The 16,948-nt window shown below is 47.6% G+C and overlaps 1 protein-coding gene across 2 annotated transcripts in view; it reads left to right on the forward strand.

The window, feature by feature from the left end:
• The first annotated feature begins 3,225 nt into the window (after nt 1–3,225).
• Nucleotides 3,226–16,948, forward strand: part of PSKH1 (protein serine kinase H1) — a 29,827-nt gene continuing 16,104 nt past the window's right edge. For both annotated transcript variants that reach the window (XM_059904835.1, XM_059904836.1), the window contains exons 1-2: nt 3,226–3,329; nt 15,375–16,401. In XM_059904835.1, the coding sequence (XP_059760818.1) occupies nt 15,445–16,401 (957 nt within the window). In that variant the 5' untranslated portion in view covers nt 3,226–3,329; nt 15,375–15,444. The remainder of the gene's footprint in view (nt 3,330–15,374; nt 16,402–16,948) is intronic.

Here is a 16,948-nt window from a genome sequence, read left to right on the forward strand (position 1 = left end):
CCTGTATTTTTATCCCCACTTCTCTCTCAGCCATTCCTTACCCATCTCACATCACCTGAAGGAGAAGGTTCAGGAAAAAAACCCAGATCCACCCCCTTTGACCACCAGTATCTTCCAGAAGGAAAGGCCAGCCTTTTATTCTTTGTACATCTATTCTCTGTGCTCAGAATAACCTTCCTCATTTCCTCCTGGTGAACTCCTACTTCTTGTTCAGTATCACCTACCGCCTCCCTAACCCTGACTCCATGCTGAATCAGAAGCCTCCTTCAGGTCCACACAGCTCCTGGGCTTTCTTCTGTCTCTGTACAGATAACACTGGTTCACTGGCTTGTTACTGTCTGGGTCTAGGTCAGAATTCCCCACTCTGGATTCCCCAAGTGTCCTCTTTGTGTCTCTAGCAACCAGCCTAAGGCTGGGTATAAAGAGTGTACTTGTGGGAGTGTGTGGAGTGAAAAACAGAATTGCTAAATCCTGCATAGGAAGTGTTACAGTCAGCAAAAGCTTGGACTGAGAATGACTTCAGTATGGAGGATGTCTTCTTGGGGCAGCCCTCTTAACCTGAGCATACTATTTGGAGGGATGGTGCTGGGGCTCCAAACCCCAAAAGTCTTCCTAGAGCCACTCTTGGTGCGTGGCCAGGAGCAGGCTGCTTCCAGGAGCAGGGGCTCGATTGTGTTGGCCAGCCATCAAAGGGATTACCATCCTCCTGCTGTGACCTACTTTCCCCTGGTTTTTGCCCCCTAAGTCCCTGCTCTTCCCTGGAATTGAGTGACCTGGAGTGTGTGCAGGGGGGTGGGGTTGGGGACAGAATCTGCTCTCTGGCCAGGGGCTTAAGAGCTTTGTGTGTTTTATCCCAGAGCTGCAGGAAAGGGGTGGGCTGAGAGCCAAGTGGACTGGGCCCTAGACACAGATGATGATGGTGCTTCTCACGTTTGCAGCTCTGCAGACATGGAACAGCTTATTGTTCAGGGGAGAATCTGGGGTTGGATATCCTGAGCCCAGTCCCCTCTGCATCAATACACCTCTTCATCTCAGGGCCCCCATGTTCTTCACCAGAGCCCAGGCCAGCACCTTCCATAGCAAGGGCTCAATAAATATTTATTGAATTAATTTGCTGAACGTCTGTAAAATAGAGGTGTTGTGTGGGTTTCTAAGCCCCATCAACCCTGGAATTCTATATTATTTTCAACCCTCACAATAACTGTGAGGTCAAGATTATGATCCCCATTATACAGATAAGAAACATGAAGCTTAAGGAAGGGAAGATGTCTTGCTTAAGTTCAGTTCACACAACTGTGGAAGTGTCAGAGCTGGGATATGATCCCAAGTTTGCTTGGCCCCTAAGTTCATTCCCTTAAGCATCACACTAGACATATGGAAATAATTTTTTAAGTTTTCTTTTTTATTTTTATTTATTTTATTTTTGGCTGCATGGCCTGTGGGATTTTAGTTCCCCGACCAGGGATTGAACCCATGCCCCCTTGCAGTGGAAGCATGAAGTCTTAACCACTGGACCACCAGAGAAGTCCCTAAAGTTTTCTTTTTTAATAAAATCTTTTATGAAGCCCTACTACATAAAACAGACTGTGATATTTTATTGGTGTTAATATATGTTTAGGTTTAAAGTATAACATTAGCTTATACAGTTAAAGACAATTCCATGTATGAAGTAAGGGCTCAATAAAGATTTTAAGAAATGAACAGACTGCAATGAGGAAGATGTATGGAGATTACAATCCCATCATCACTCAAAAGTAGTTGTAGGGCTTCCCTGGCGGCGCAGTGGTTGAGAGTCTGCCTGCCGATGCAGGGGGCGCGGGTTCGAGCCCTGGTCTGGGAAGATCCCGCGTGCCGCGGCGCAGCTAGGCCCGTGGGCCACAATTGCTGAGCCTGCGCGTCTGGAGCCTGTGCTCCGCAACAAGAGAGGCCACGATAATGAGGGGCCCGCGCATCGCGATGAGGAGTGGCCCCCGCTTGCCACGGCTGGAGGGAGCCCTCGCGCAGAAGCGAAGACCCAACACAGCCATAAATAAATAAATAAAATTAAAAAAAAAAAAAAAAGATTTAGCAACAAGGCCTCCTCATTTAAAAAAAAAAAAAAAAAGTAGTTGTAGCCGGGTGGTTAAGGGGATGGACTAGAAATCCATTGGGGTTTCCCTGCCCAGGTTCAAATCCTGCCGAACTATGCCACCTTTCCCTTATGGTGATCCCTATTGAGTCACAGCCAGTTGGGGAAGAATGCTGTTGCCTTAAAGAAAGAAACTGGATTGTTCTCCAGCCCTGCTCTTTATGGTTGCCCAGTGAAAGACTCCACTAAGCACGTGGATTGCGCCCCAACAGTAAATATAAGGTAAATAATAAAAATATTATTAAAGAAGGAAAAAAAATCCCCTTATTACTTGAGACATTTATTTCCCCCCCATCTCCACCCCGAATCTGGGTTGATTGTAAAGTTAAGTGAGATAATTCTGACCCTATAGAGGAATTGTTAATGGTAACAATTTTTCTTTAATCTACTTGTTTTGCAGTCTCAGGATATACTAAATTTAGTAACAAAAACAACAATAATTAAACTGTTCCTCTGAAGTTGGCCCCAAACTAATTTCACCTATTCTCAAGTTAACCATTTGCAACTCCGCTGTGATGGAGGTCAAATTCAACATATCTGAGTGCCTGAATTATTTTAATTTCAGTTAAAAAAAATAGATTTGTTAATTAAATTTATACCGATCCTTTGCGGAGTTCCAGAGGCACTTCCAGAAATCTCCTGAAATGCACTACGTCCCCAACCACGCACTATATTATTATTTTATTTTTGGCCGCGCCCCGCGGCATGCGGGATCTTAGATCCCCACCAGGGATCGAACCCGTGGCCCCTGCATTGGGAGCGCGGAGTCTTAACCTCTGGATCTCCATGGAAATACCCCAACCTCGCACTATAAAGCGCCCTGCCCCCCAGCGTGAATCTTGAAACTTTCTCCCTACTTCCCACGATGCCTGCCCCAAACCTAGGGTCGAGACACTTGGAGCGACACAGACTCACCTCCTTTTCCCGGAGTGAGCCCGACCCCGCCCCGAAGGCGTTGATTGGCAAGCCACGCTCGGAGCTCCGCCAACCGCGTAGCCCGGCCCTCTCGAGTCCGCCCCTGCCCCGCCCCATGGGCGGCCCGGATTTGTTTTGGCGTCAAGCGCGCGCTGTGATGACGCCACGACGCTGACGCCTGAGGATGGCTGCGGCGGCGGCGGTGGCGGTGGCCGGGGCTGTGTCCGCGGCCCGGAGAGGGTCAACACAGTCGCCCAGACGCCGAAGACCCCGCCGCCCGCGCGAGGTGAGGCGGCCCGGCCAGGACCGACGGCCCCATGGGCGGGAGGGGCTGACGAGCTGCAGCCACGGTCGCTTCCTGGAACACTGGGCCCGTCCCTGCCCAGCCCGGAGCCCTCGGCCTGTGCCCGCTGCGCCGGGCCCTAGGGGGAGTGGGTAGCAGGCCAGGCGATGGCTGCTTGGGGTCCCTGGTGTCCGAGGCTTGACTGGCCTTGAAACATGCTGCTGCGCTGGGTAGCCCGTCTCTGAGGCCCCAAGGTCCAGGTGGACGTGGTCAGCTGTCCTGCCTGCTGTTCAACCAGTCGACATCGGTGAGGGTGAACCAACCTGGTTGTCCTCACTACGTTCTCGTGTCTGGCACCTACTCCACACCTCCTGTTTTACGACTGAACGACAGGGTCGGGGGGCAGCTAGTCTCTTCCTTGTTCAGGCTGGGGAAAATCACACCTATGTCCAGCCGGGTCGCCTGCTTTGTAAGCCAGTTATCTCTCTGCTTTTATAAGGGGAAGCCCAGTTCCCTCACGCTCACTCCCTCTCCTGAAACTGTGAAGTGATAATTCCCACTTGAAAATCTGAATAAGTCCTTCATTGCCTAAAACTGGCTCCTTGGTACCTGCAGGGTAAAGGCCAAACTTCATAGCAGGGCGTTCAGGGCTCTTCATAATCTGGCATAACCCCGAAGTTAACACCTGGGCACTTCTGTCTCCTGCTTACATAGTTTGTTGTTGGGAGTATGTGCATCTGCCATTAGCTCTGTGTTTTAACACCCTTTCGCTTTAGATATGCAGTTTTCGCAATTTGTAATACTCTTCTTTCCCCCCACCCCCACCTCCACCCACCAGTTTGGAAAATTTACATCTGTCCTTTAAAATCCACCTTAGATTTAATTACCTTGGAAAAGCCTCCCTTCACATGTAACCATTGACTCCTCTACTTCAATTCATGTGACTACTGATGGAGTTTATTGTGTTGTGTCACCTGATGGTTGGCCTGGGGATTGTGTCTTCTGTCTGCATATCAGTGTCTGGCTCTGTGCTTGGCATAAAGTAGGAGCTGAGTCAACTGTGATAGGTTGCTGATTTAAGAATAGATACAGATTCAGCTATACTACTGAGCACATATCAGGGGCCAGGACCTGAGATGAGCACAGCAAATGCGAGTGTCCTGTTTGCACATTCACACGTATGCATGTGGTAGGTGGTGCAGCCTGGTCAACCTGATGGTCTAAAATCTCCTGGGGTGGTTTTTCAAAATACAAATTCAAGAGTCTCATTTTCTGAGATTTTGATGCAGAATATCTGGAATCTGGTAGGAGTCTGTATTTTTTTAAAACTCTCCAGGTGACTTTACTATGCTCCTTGGTTGAAAATCTTTGTCATCACTCCAGGAAACTGTTGTGTCTTTGTCCAGTGGGAAGGGCCAGCTGTGCCTTGTAGCACACAACTGCTGTTGCAGTCTCATTTCTCATCTCTTGGGGAGGCAGGATGATTTGGTGGTTAGGAGTATGGGGTTTGGAATAAGAAAGACTTTGATTCAGTTCTTGACTTTTATGAGATCTTGAGGTTCTTTGAGTCCTAGTTTGCTCATCCCATAATAGGAATAATCATGCCTACTTTATGTGGTTGCAGAGAGGAGTGAGAATGCATATAAGACGCTTAGCACAGTTGGAACTCAGGAAATGGAAGCCACTGTTATTACTAATGGCTGTTCTTCCCAGAGTTCATCCCATGTCAAAAGGGGATCTCATCTTAGTAAGCCTGTTTGCTCTTCAGACTGAGTCTTGATTAGGAAGCTACCTTATGTTATGTGATTTCCTTGAGGTAATTTCTGATCATCAGAGATAGCTCTGACAAAACTGTGCTTCTACTCAGGGCAGTTGCAGTTGGCTATTCCCCTAGAAAAGATGTGGATTGCTGACTCACTGGAGGGCGGGTTTGCTGAATAAGTATGTTGTCCAGGTCTAATTGCAAATCTTGTTAAGTTGTATAAATGAGCTAAGGAAAGTGCAGCTTTCAGGAAACCTGTTTGCCTCTTACACTGAGCTAGAGCTGAGCCTCACTTGGAATGGAATACCCCAGAAGATCCTAGTGTCTGTGAAATCTGAACTAGATACTGGGGTTCTCTGTCACTCACAAGTTCATTGTTGAGTGAGACTTTGGTTTAGCCGTCTGTTTTTACTTTATAAGTGTGAGCATGTTACTTGGGCAACTTTCATCCTTTCCAGTGCTTCCTGACTGTGTGATGTGAATTGGCTATAGGTGTGCCAAAGTATTGACCCTTAAGCTTTGAGATAGCTGAGAACAGCTGTCTCCATTGGCCCAGGGTGCACAGAGAAAAATTTGAGAAGTACAGCCCTGGAAGAAAGGAAACAATTCCGCTTGTTGAGAGCTGGAGAGAGACTTATTTATTTGAACTTTCTTTTCTTCCAGGAATCTTACTCAGTAAGTATTAAGCCAATTTGTGTTGGCTAGGTCATCACTGAGCTAATTCTTGGTACAGCCCTCTGTTGCCATGGCATCTCATGTGATGCTAAAGTAGAAAAATGTGCTGTTTTCGTTTGCTACAGGAAAATTATCTCAGAGGGACCCCTTCCAGGCTGCCAGCCTTGAAGTGGCCTCACAGGGCATCATAAGAGTAATGGATCAGGGGACTCTTGGTGTGGAGCCATTTGGGCTGTAAGTTCCTTGAGAACAGAGATTATAACTGCCTTCTTTTTGTCTGTCACAGCCCCTGGCAGAGTTCCTGGCCCACAGCAGGAGCTCAGTAAATATTTATGGGTTGAACTTTAGGATTTTGGAAGGAGAACCCCAGGTACATTGCCAGAGGCTGTATTTCTGATGATGGGATGGGCAGTGGGTGGGATGTCTCATATGGAGTTGAGGGTCAGGATAAAATGAGGAGGACACGACAAACTGTTGAACTCTCCTTCTCTCAGCCCTAAAGCAGGAGTCTCTGCTCCCCAATTATTACCATGTAGAGCAGTGGTGCATAGAGTCCTTAAGAGGTGGAGTCCTGAGTTACTATATTCCAAAAAGAAGCTATAACAATTCTTATTATGAAATAGTGTTAAAAGTTAAAACATTACGGAAGTGAATAATGAACTGTGTCTTTAGACACAAACACTAATCATTTTTGAAATAATTTGGTGTATATTTGGTATAATAATTTGGCGTATATTCCCCCAGCTTTTTTTCTTATGTATATACTAGTCTATACATTTCTACAATATGTATTTTTTAACTTTAAAAATGTAATATGTGGTGATGACTTTAAAATATAGCAATAGCACAGAAGTATGTAATGTGAGAAGTAAGAGTCTCCCTTCCTTCCACCTGTTCCCCTGACATTCCCACACCCTAGAGGAAGTCACTGTCAACAGCTTCTCTTCTACCTTTCCAGGATATTTTTTTCCCATGTATATGTCTATACCTTTTTAGAAATTCCTCATTAGACATATACTTCACATACTCTTTTTTTTTTTTTTTTTTTTGGCTGCAATACGCGGCATGCGGAACTTCCCCGACCAGGGATTGAACCCCTGCCCCCCTGCAGTGGAAGCACAGAGTTTAACCACTGGACCACTGGGGAAGTCCCTTCACAAACTGTTTTAAACTCCTTGGTACATCACAGACATGGATACCAGTACAAAACCACTCAAACTGACGGGTATCTTTCTTTCTTTGTCAATATATATGGATTTACCTCATTCATTTCAACAGCTGCAGAGCATTCCATTATGTGAATGTATCTTAGTTTATTTAATTATTTCCTTCCTGATGAATATTTGGGTTGTTTCCATTTTTTCATTATTATAACGAATGGTTCCATGAGCTTTCTTTTACAAATATATCTTTGTGTACTTGTAGAAGTGGTTTTGTAGAATTATTTATGAAAATGAAATTGCTGGGTCTCGTGTCAGTTTCCCTGTTTTAGTTTTCTAAATATTTATTTATTTATTTATTTATTTATGGCTGCATTGGGTCTTCGTTGCTGCACGCGGACTTTCTCTAGTTGTGGCAAGCGGGGGCTACTCTTCGTTGTGGTGCGTGGGCGTCTCATTGCTGTGGCTTCTCTTGTTGCGGAGCACGGGCTCTAGGTGCTTGGGCTTCAGTAGTTGCGGCACGCGGGCTCTAGAGTGCAGGCTCAGTAGTTGTGGCACATGGGCTTAGTTGCTCCGCAGCATGTGGAATCTTCCCGGACCAGGGCTTGAATCCATGTCCCCTGCATTGGCAGGCAGATTCTTAGCCACTGCACCACAAGGGAAGTCCCAGTTCTCCTGTTTTAGAAAGCAGAATCGTGTGGTTCCCCCTAAGGTTGCAGAGGTCCTTGTTCAGGGTTTTGTTTTGTTTTGTTTTGTTTTGTTTTGTTTAATTTTACTGAAGTATAGTTGATTTACAGTGTTGTGTTTAATTTCTGCTGTACGGCAAAGTGACTCAGTTACACATATATATTCTTCTTCATATTCTTTTCCATTATGATGTATCACAGGATATTGAATATAGTTCCCTGTGCTATACAGTAGGATCTTGTTGTTTATCCATCCTATATACAGTAGTTTGCATCTGCTAATCCTGGACTCCCAATTCTTCCCTCCCCCCGCCGCCCCTTGGCAACCACAAGTCCATTCTCTATATTTGTGAGTCTGTTTTTGTTTCATAGATATGTTCACTTGTGTCGTATTTTAGATTCCACATATAAGTGATATCATATGGTATTTGTCTTTCTCTGACTTAACTTTGCTTAGTATGATAATCTCTAGGTCCATCCATGTTGCTGCAAATGGCATTTTTCATTCTTTTTAATGGCTGAGTAATATTCCATTCCATACACACACACATGCACACACACACACACACACACATCATCTTTATCCATTCATCTGTTGATGGACATTTAGGTTGTTTCCATGTCTTGCCTGTTGTAAATAGTGCTGCTGTGAACATAGGGGTGCGTGTATATTTTTGAATTATAGTTTTTTCTGGGTATATGCCCAGGAGTGGGATTGCTGGATCATATGGCAACTCTATTTTTAGTTTCTTGAGGAACCTCCATACTGTTTTCCATAGTGGCCGCACCAATTTACATTCCTCCCAACAGTGTAAGAGGGTTTCCCTTTTCTCCACACCCTCTCCAGCATTTATTATTTGTCAACTTTTTAATGATGACCATTCTGACTGGTATGAGGTGGTACCGCACTGTTTTGATTTGCATTTTTCTGGTAATTAGTGATGATGAGCATCTTCTCAAGTGCCTATTGGCCATCTGTATGTCTTTTTAGGAGAAATGTCTATTTAGGTCTTCTAACCATTTTTCTTTTTTTAAAAATTTATTTATTTTATTTATTTTATATTTATTTTTGGCTGCATTGGGTCTTTGTTGCTGCACGCGGGCTTTCTCTAGTTGTGGTGAGCAGGGGCTATTCTTCGTTATGGTGCGCCGGCTTCTCATTGCGGTGGCTTCTCTTGTTGTGGAGCACGGGCTCTAGGCACGTGGGCTTCAGTAGTTGTGGCTCATGGGCTCTAGAGGGTAGGCTCAGTAGTTGTGGCACACGGGCTTAGTTGCTCCGTGGCATGTGGGATCTTCCCGGACCAGGGCTCAAACCTGTGTCCCCTGCATTGGCAGGCGGATTCTTAACCACTGCACCACCAGGGAAGCCCTAACCATTTTTCGATTGGGTTGTTTGTTTTTTTGTTATTGAATTGTAGGTGCTGATTGTATATTTTGGAAATTAAGCCCTTTCTGGTCCCATCATTTGCAAATATTTTCTCCCATTCCATAGGTTGTCTTTTTGTTTTGTTTATGGTTTCCTTTGCTGTGCAAAAGCTTATAAGTTTAATTAGGTCCCATTTGCTTATTTTTGATTTTATTTCTATTGCCTTGGGAAACTGATCTAGGAAAACATTGGTACGATTTATGTCAGAGAATGTTTTGCCTATGTTCTCTTCTAGGAGTTTTATGGTGTCTTGTCTCATATTTAAGTCTTTAAGCCATTTTGATTTTATTTTTAATATTTATTTATTTATTTTGCTGTGTAGGGCCTTAGTTGCCGCATTCAGGATCTTCATTGCGTCATGCGGGCTCTTTAGCTGCGGCATGTGGGGTCTAGGTCCCTGACCAGGGATCGAACCTGGGTCCCCTGCATTGGGAACTCAGAGTCTTAACCACTGTACCGCCAGGGAAGTCCCGAGTTTATTTTTGTGTGTGGCGTGAGGGTCAGGGGTTTTTATCTAAAGTGACAGACTTCTTTGCCAGCTATCCCTGCTTGCCTCGTGATGGTTAGAAGTGCTGTTTAGCAGTTACTTATTTCTGGGATTCTGAGAGATTACTGCCTACTTCATTTTGATAGACAGTCTTTCAAAACATGGGAGCAGAATATAGAGATCTTTGCAGGCAAAAGTTTGTGAAGCTTTGCCGTGGAGAACAGTCTTAGGAGGTGTTATTGGAGAGGGCTGGGTGCCTGCCTGGGAGGCATCCACAGACTTCTGTGGCCAGGAAAATTGTTTCAGGATCCGTCCCTGTCCTCTGCTCCTAGACCCCTGGTCTCCCCACAGATGGGTCTCGCAATTTATGGACAAACTTGCTTTGGAGTTCAGATAACAATCTGTAAGACCCAAATAGACCTGAGAACTCTGGCTTCCTTTGTTGTTGAGGACATTTATACGAGCGCCCAAAGAGCATGGCTCTGGTTTAACCACCAATCTGGCCTCTTCCTGCCACTTGAAAATTTCTGAGGTTCTGGGATTGTTGCCCTGCAGCAAAAAGAAACCTGAGAACCACCCCACCTTTCACTCAGTGTTAACAAACATTAAATGCCTGCTTGGAGCTCAGCGCTTTGTTGGGAGCCAGAGAGTTCTAGAAACCTGAGAAGTGGCCCCTTCCCTCAAAAGGCTGACAACTCTAGTGATCAGAAGTAATCTAGAGTATAGCAGTGAGCAGTGTGACACAGATTGTACGTGGAATGGAGGTTTCGGAAGACATGCCCTTCAGAAAAGATCCTCAGGCTTCCCTGGTGGCGCAGTGGTTAAGAATCCACCTGCCAATGCAGGGGACACGGGTTCGAGCCCTGGTCCAGGAAGATCCCACATACCGCGGAGCAACTAAGCCCATGCGCCACAACTGCTGAACTTGAGCTCTAGAGCCCATGAGCCACAACTACTGAGCCAGCATGCCGCAACTACTGAAGCCCGTGAGCCTAGAGCCCGTGCTCCGCAACAAGAGAAGCCACCGTAATGAGAAGCCCGCGCACCGCAACAAAGAGTAGCCCCTGTTCGCCACAACTAGAGAAAGCCCGTGCACAGCAATGAAGACCCAACACAACCAAAAATAAATAAATTTAAAAAAAAAAAGATCCTCAGTAAAGGTTCGTTGATTCATCAGTTGAGTGGTATGAGGAAGGATTGAGGCCTTGACCTGGTGAGTCTGAGCTCAGCTGGGCCCCAGGCACTTCTGGAGTCTATCTGGTTTGGTGGAAGGAGCTCTGGATGGAGAATGAGATTTTGGTTTGTTCTCGGCTGTCACTATCTGAGTGGCTTTGGACAAGTTTCTACCTTTTTGGCCTGTCATTTCTATAAAGTGTTAGCGAGGACAGTAGTGCTCAATGCTCACGCCTACTGCTGCACTCTGTCCAATACGCTTACCTTCTTTGAGGAGTGCTTTGGGTCAGGCTCGGAGTTGAAGGTGTGGAGGCCGACTCCAGAGAGTTCAATACTTTCTGTAAGATGTGTTAGGATTGGTGTCGTGAGACAGAATAGTGACTTGTGAGAGCTGGCATAGCATGACCTTCCTGGGAGGTCACTTCTTGAGGCTTTCCTCATTCACCCCCACCCTGGTCACTCTGCTGGGGGCACATACATGAGAGCTGAGGGCAGGAAAACACTTTGCCCTCTTCACAGAAGGAATTTTGCCAGCTGCTTCCCTTGTCCCTGTTTGCCTTTTCACCTAACTGATGTGAAAAGAGAATTTAACAGATGTGATTGGAGTGTGGAGCAGCTATGATCACCTTGGAGGTTATCAGCAGTTCCCCGCATCAGAGCTGGCACCTTCTTTCCTCCACTCTCGATCTGTAGTTGGGAAGGTGGAGTGCCAGCATCAGCCTATCTTTGAAGAGTTTCTAACTGGAACAAATGTGAGAGAAACTGTGTCCCAGAAAGGAATAAGGAAGGTCAGAGAGGGATAATCCTTGGCTGTCTCACTGCTGACTTGAGATCCTTGCTTAGACTTTGTTTAAAGTGAAAAGTCAGGCCTTTTCTTTTGTAAACCTTAGTTTTTCTCATCAGGACCAGACTAGGTATGCACATCTAAACAAAAAGAGCCGGTGGGTACACCTGGAGATGTTACTTATTTTGTGGATCTAGGGTTCTGCCTCCTCCCCAGGAAGAAGTGACATCTGAGTAGCTGTGCTGCGTCACCCATGCAATTTGTCTTCTCTCTGAGTGGTGGTAGATGTTGTTCACAGTGTGGTCTTGGGGATCAGGGCCTGTGTTCTGCCTCAGGAATCCTGGCCAAAGAGTTTTTTTTTTCCTGAGCTGCAGCCCTTTACTGTATTAAGTCTTGTATTTTCCCTGAAGGAAGAGATGAGTCTGCAAAATTCCAAAGTCCACAGTTCTAATCTTTGGCCTCTGTGAAAAAGAACCTTGTTTCTAAATGCCTTTGTTTATTTTTTTTATAATTTATTTATTTTTGGCTGCGTTGATTCTTCGTTGCTGCGCGCGGGCTTTCTCTAGTTGGGGCGAGCGGGGCCTACTCTTCGTTGCGGTGCACGGGCTTCTCATTGCGGTGGCTTCTCTTGTTTCAGAGCACAGGCTCTAGGTGTGTGGGCTTCAGTAGTTTTGGCATGCAGGCTCAGTAGTTGTGGGTCACGGGCTCTAGAGCGCAGGCTCAGTAGTTGTGGCACACGGGATTAGTTGCTCCACGGCATGTGGGATCTTCCCGGACCAGGGCTCGAACCCGTGTCCCCTGCATTGGCAGGCGGATTCTTAACCACTGCGCCACCAGGGAATCCCTAAATGCCTGTGTTTAAACATGATTTCCTAAGCTGCTATATGGGATCTCCTGGGCATTTGGGTGAAAACTGCAGCAAATCCTGAAGAGCCTGTGTTGGTTGAGGAATCTTTTCCTCTTATGTGAGGAAAGATAAATCTCATTCTGCTGAGAGTCATACTGACATACTGATTAAAACCTAAGCCCTTAATCTTTGGTCTTTTTGTCTGATGGATTGGTAATCAAGGTCTTGTGTACGTTTCAGAGGTGAGCTTTTTCCTTGGGAACATTGGTCAGTTATCACCATCTTGAATTCAGACCCTCACTCAGGGCCTCTGTGTGGGTTCTCTGTGACCCTCAAGGTGCCCCAGCAAAGCCTCCCTGGGTCTCCCTCTGCTGCCTTTCATGGGATCTTTTGCTGGCTTTGAAACAGGTTGGGGGTGGGGGTTGGTGTTGCCCCTGGGCAGCCATGGAATCTCTGACCCTGACCAGCTCTTTTCCTTCTTCTTTTTTGTTTTTAAATTAATTTTTATTGGAGTGTAGTTGATTTACAATGTTGTGTTAGTTTCTGCTGTACAGCAAAGTGAATCAGTTATACGTATACATATATGCACTCTTTTTTAGATTCTGTTCCCATATAGGTCATTACAGGATATTGAGTAGAGTTCCCTGTGCTATACAGTAGGTCCTTATTATCTATTTTATATATAGCAGTGTGTATATGTCAACCCCAATCTCCCAGTTTATCCCCCCTTTTCCCCCTTGGTTGACCAGCTCTTTTCAACCATTAGATTCTACATCCAGCCACCCCACTGCAGCACTTCCAGAACTGAACTCTTCCTACTGCTTCCCAAACCTGTCCCTCCTGCTGCACTCCTGACCTTCTGCCCAGGAGCTGGAGTGAGGGACTGGAGTGCTGTCCTCTCCTCCCTTTCACCCCTGTGTCCAGCCTCCAGCCCCTGTCACTTCTCCTGCTGACCTCTCTCCATTCCGCCACCCTGTCTGTGCTGCTACCCTTCTCACTGGCCCTTTCAGTCCACTTTGACCCTCCTCCAATTCAGCCTTATACTTCTTTCTAAACACAGAGTCGCCTCTCCTTGTAAACCCTTCGGTAGCTTCCTTTCACCTCCCAGGAAGGTCCTGGCTCCTCGCTGTAACTTGGGCTGCTCTCCACAACCTAGTTCCTGCTGACCTTCCAACACTTCAGCCCCCAGTCCTGTCTTCACATCACCAGACTGCACATTCCCAGGCACGGGGTGCTGCTCTGGGCCTCTGAGCCTTTGAGTGTGTCATTCTCTCTGCCTGAAACAACATTCCCACCTTTCCTCACCTGCCTCATTCTTACTTCAAATTCAGCATGGGGGTCGCCTCCTCCAGGAAGCTTTCCCTAATCCCTGTGTCATTCTTGTGTCATTCATGTATCTACTATTGTTTCTCAAGCCTAACATTTACTTTGTTATATTGAAATTACCTGTTTTGAGGTTTTGCTCTTCATTTAGACTATGAGTTTATTGGCCATGTTTTGCCTGTATTGGGTATGTTAAAATATACCTGCACTGGACGTCTTATTCATTCCTGTATCCCTAGTAGATGTTCAGTAAACGCTTGTTCTGAGTTGATCATTTTATCCCCAATTCTGTATATCCTAATTAATAGGAAATTCTCAGCTCATTTCTTTCACCCCTGGGGCCCTCAGATAGACTTAGAGAAGGGCAGCCTGGATAGAAGTGACCTCTGGAAAGCGGTATTTCAGCACTTCAACTTGTCCAGGGCCCCACCAGCCACAAGGTATTAATAGTTGGAACATCTTTGTCTGGAAAACAAATGGGAAAGTCTCCTGGATCCTCATCCCATGGAAGCAGAGTGCCCCAATCCACAGCCTGCGTCTCATCTGGATGAAGTTGTTAGTGTCCTTTCTGAGCTCAAGGCCCCCTCTGCCTCTTTTTTTTTTTTGGCTGCACTGCGTCTTTTTTGCCGCGCGGGCTTTCTCTAGTTGGGGCAAGCGGGGACTACTCTTCGATGTGGTGCGCGGGCTTCTCGTTGCAGTGGCTTCTCTTGGTGTGGAGCACGGGCTCTAGGCGTGTGGACTTCAGTAGTTGTGGCATGCAGGCTCAGTAGTTGTGGCACACGGGCTTAGTTGCTCCATGGCATGTGGGATCTTCCCGGACCAGGGCTCGAACCCGTGTCTCCTGCATTGGCAGGTGGATTCTTAAGCACTGTGCCACCAGGGAAATTCCTCCCTCTGCCTCTTAAATGAAGCCCAGGCTAGTTTGGTGGCTATCTAGTGGCAGTGTGCTAAGGCTTGTGGTTCCTGCTTCACTGGAATTGATTTTAGCCATTTCTGGGACTTGTGTGGCATTTTAGCCATCTATGTGGTAAACTGGGGAAGTGAGAGACCCTGGAACAGGGTGTTAAACTGCCAGGGTGAAGATGGTGCATTAGAAAAGTAGTGCGAGCCATCCAGGGAAGAGTGAGGTTAGGGCAGCGCCCAGAGCAGTGGGTGGTGGTGGGTTGTTGCAGTGGGGGATCAACCCCTGCAGGAGGCCTAGAGGGCCAGGAAGGTATCCATGAGGGAGGAGGCCTTGGAGAAGTGGCTTTCTACACCCTGGTAGGTGATAGTGTTGGAGAACAGGCCTCCAACACTCCACGCCCCCGTTTCAGAAAAGATGAGTCAGAGTAATAAGAGGAATAATTTTAACCTTTAAAAAACATAGGACTTCAACTATGATAAGGGACCCAGGGAGAGTAGGGAGGAGGTTGGAGGCAGTGACAGCTGAGCCTGGTGCATGTTCCTGCCCCTCTTCAGAGTTGAAGAGCAGCATGAAAATTATATCCAGGGGGATGTACATCAAGACCATGGAACTCAGACCCAGTCTTTTATCTGGATCCTTCATGGCATCTGGGCTCCAAGCACTCAGGGGCCAAAGCCATTCTCCCTTCCAGGGAACCATACCAGAGTCAGGTCTTAAGGCTAGGTTTATCCAGGGCCAGGGGGGAGGGGGTAAGGAGGATGGCTGGGATCCCTCCAGAAGTGTCCCTGGCTATGCTGAGTTCCTTTCTTCTGTCTGTGTAGGTGTAGACGGGGCACTGCCTGCAGAGCAGGTTCTGCCAGCCTCGCTAGAGAGGATGCCCCCGTGTCCGTGATGGGCTGTGGGACAAGCAAGGTCCTTCCCGAGCCGCCCAAGGATGTCCAGCTGGATCTGGTCAAGAAGGTGGAGCCCTTCAGTGGCACTAAGAGCGATGTGTACAAGCACTTCATTACAGAGGTGGACAGTGTTGGCCCTCTCAAAGCTGGGTTCCCAGAAGCCAGTCAGGGTGCAAACCCCTGCCCTGGTGCCCCCACCACCGGCCACACAGAGCCTCCCTCAGAACCACCACGCAGGGCCAGGGTGGCTAAGTACAGGGCCAAGTTCGACCCACGTGTGACGGCCAAGTACGACATCAAAGCCCTGATTGGCCGAGGCAGCTTCAGCCGAGTGGTGCGTGTGGAGCACCGGGCAACCCGGCAGCCATATGCCATTAAGATGATTGAGACCAAGTACCGGGAGGGGCGGGAGGTGTGTGAGTCGGAGCTGCGTGTGCTGCGCCGGGTGCGCCATGCCAACATCATCCAGCTGGTGGAGGTGTTTGAGACACAGGAGCGCGTGTACATGGTGATGGAGCTGGCCACTGGTGGAGAGCTCTTTGACCGCATCATCGCCAAGGGTTCTTTCACTGAGCGTGACGCCACTCGAGTGCTGCAGATGGTACTGGATGGCGTCCGGTATCTGCACGCACTGGGCATCACACACCGAGACCTCAAGCCTGAGAATCTGCTCTACTACCACCCAGGCACTGACTCCAAGATCATCATCACCGACTTTGGCCTGGCCAGTGCCCGCAAGAAGGGTGACGACTGCCTGATGAAGACCACCTGTGGCACGCCCGAGTACATTGCCCCTGAGGTCCTGGTCCGCAAGCCCTACACCAACTCAGTCGACATGTGGGCGCTGGGCGTCATCGCCTACATCCTGCTCAGTGGCACCATGCCCTTTGAGGATGACAACCGCACCCGGCTGTACCGGCAGATCCTCAGGGGCAAGTACAGTTACTCGGGGGAGGTGAGTCTTCTGTCTCGGGGATGTTGGGAGGCCCCTGGATGGGTGGGGGCTCCTATCCTACAGCCCTTAATCAGGGGCATGTGCTCTCAGGGCCATGTTCGTGGGGCCAGACAGATGATGTAAAAATGGTAAAGTGAGACTAGTAGGGTATCTTAGCTTGGATTTCCCCGAAAGTGAGCCCTGAGACAAGGACTTGGGAGCAGATAGTTTAATTGGAATGTGATTCCAGTAAGCACAAGTGAAGGGTGGGGAAAGTGAGGCAGAAAGGGAGTGGAGTGGACTGCCACTGTGGGCCATTGGAACTCAGTTCCACTGGGGACCCTGTGAATAATCATGTGGAATGTGCTCAGAATTGTACCACTGAGGGGCAGGAAAGAGGGTGGGTTTTAATCCACTGACTCTTGTATGAGTCGAGAATTTCCTTGCAGGGGCTTTAAATCCCTGGCACTTCCGGGCTGTTCTGAATGCCAACTAGTGGTGGAGAAAGTCCTCAGGCAAAGAAGCAGAGAGATACAGGCACTGGCCATGGGAAGCCGTCGGCACGCAC

Source organism: Balaenoptera ricei, chromosome 19 (assembly GCF_028023285.1).
Source record: "Balaenoptera ricei isolate mBalRic1 chromosome 19, mBalRic1.hap2, whole genome shotgun sequence".
NCBI classification, from domain to species: domain Eukaryota; kingdom Metazoa; phylum Chordata; class Mammalia; order Artiodactyla; family Balaenopteridae; genus Balaenoptera; species Balaenoptera ricei.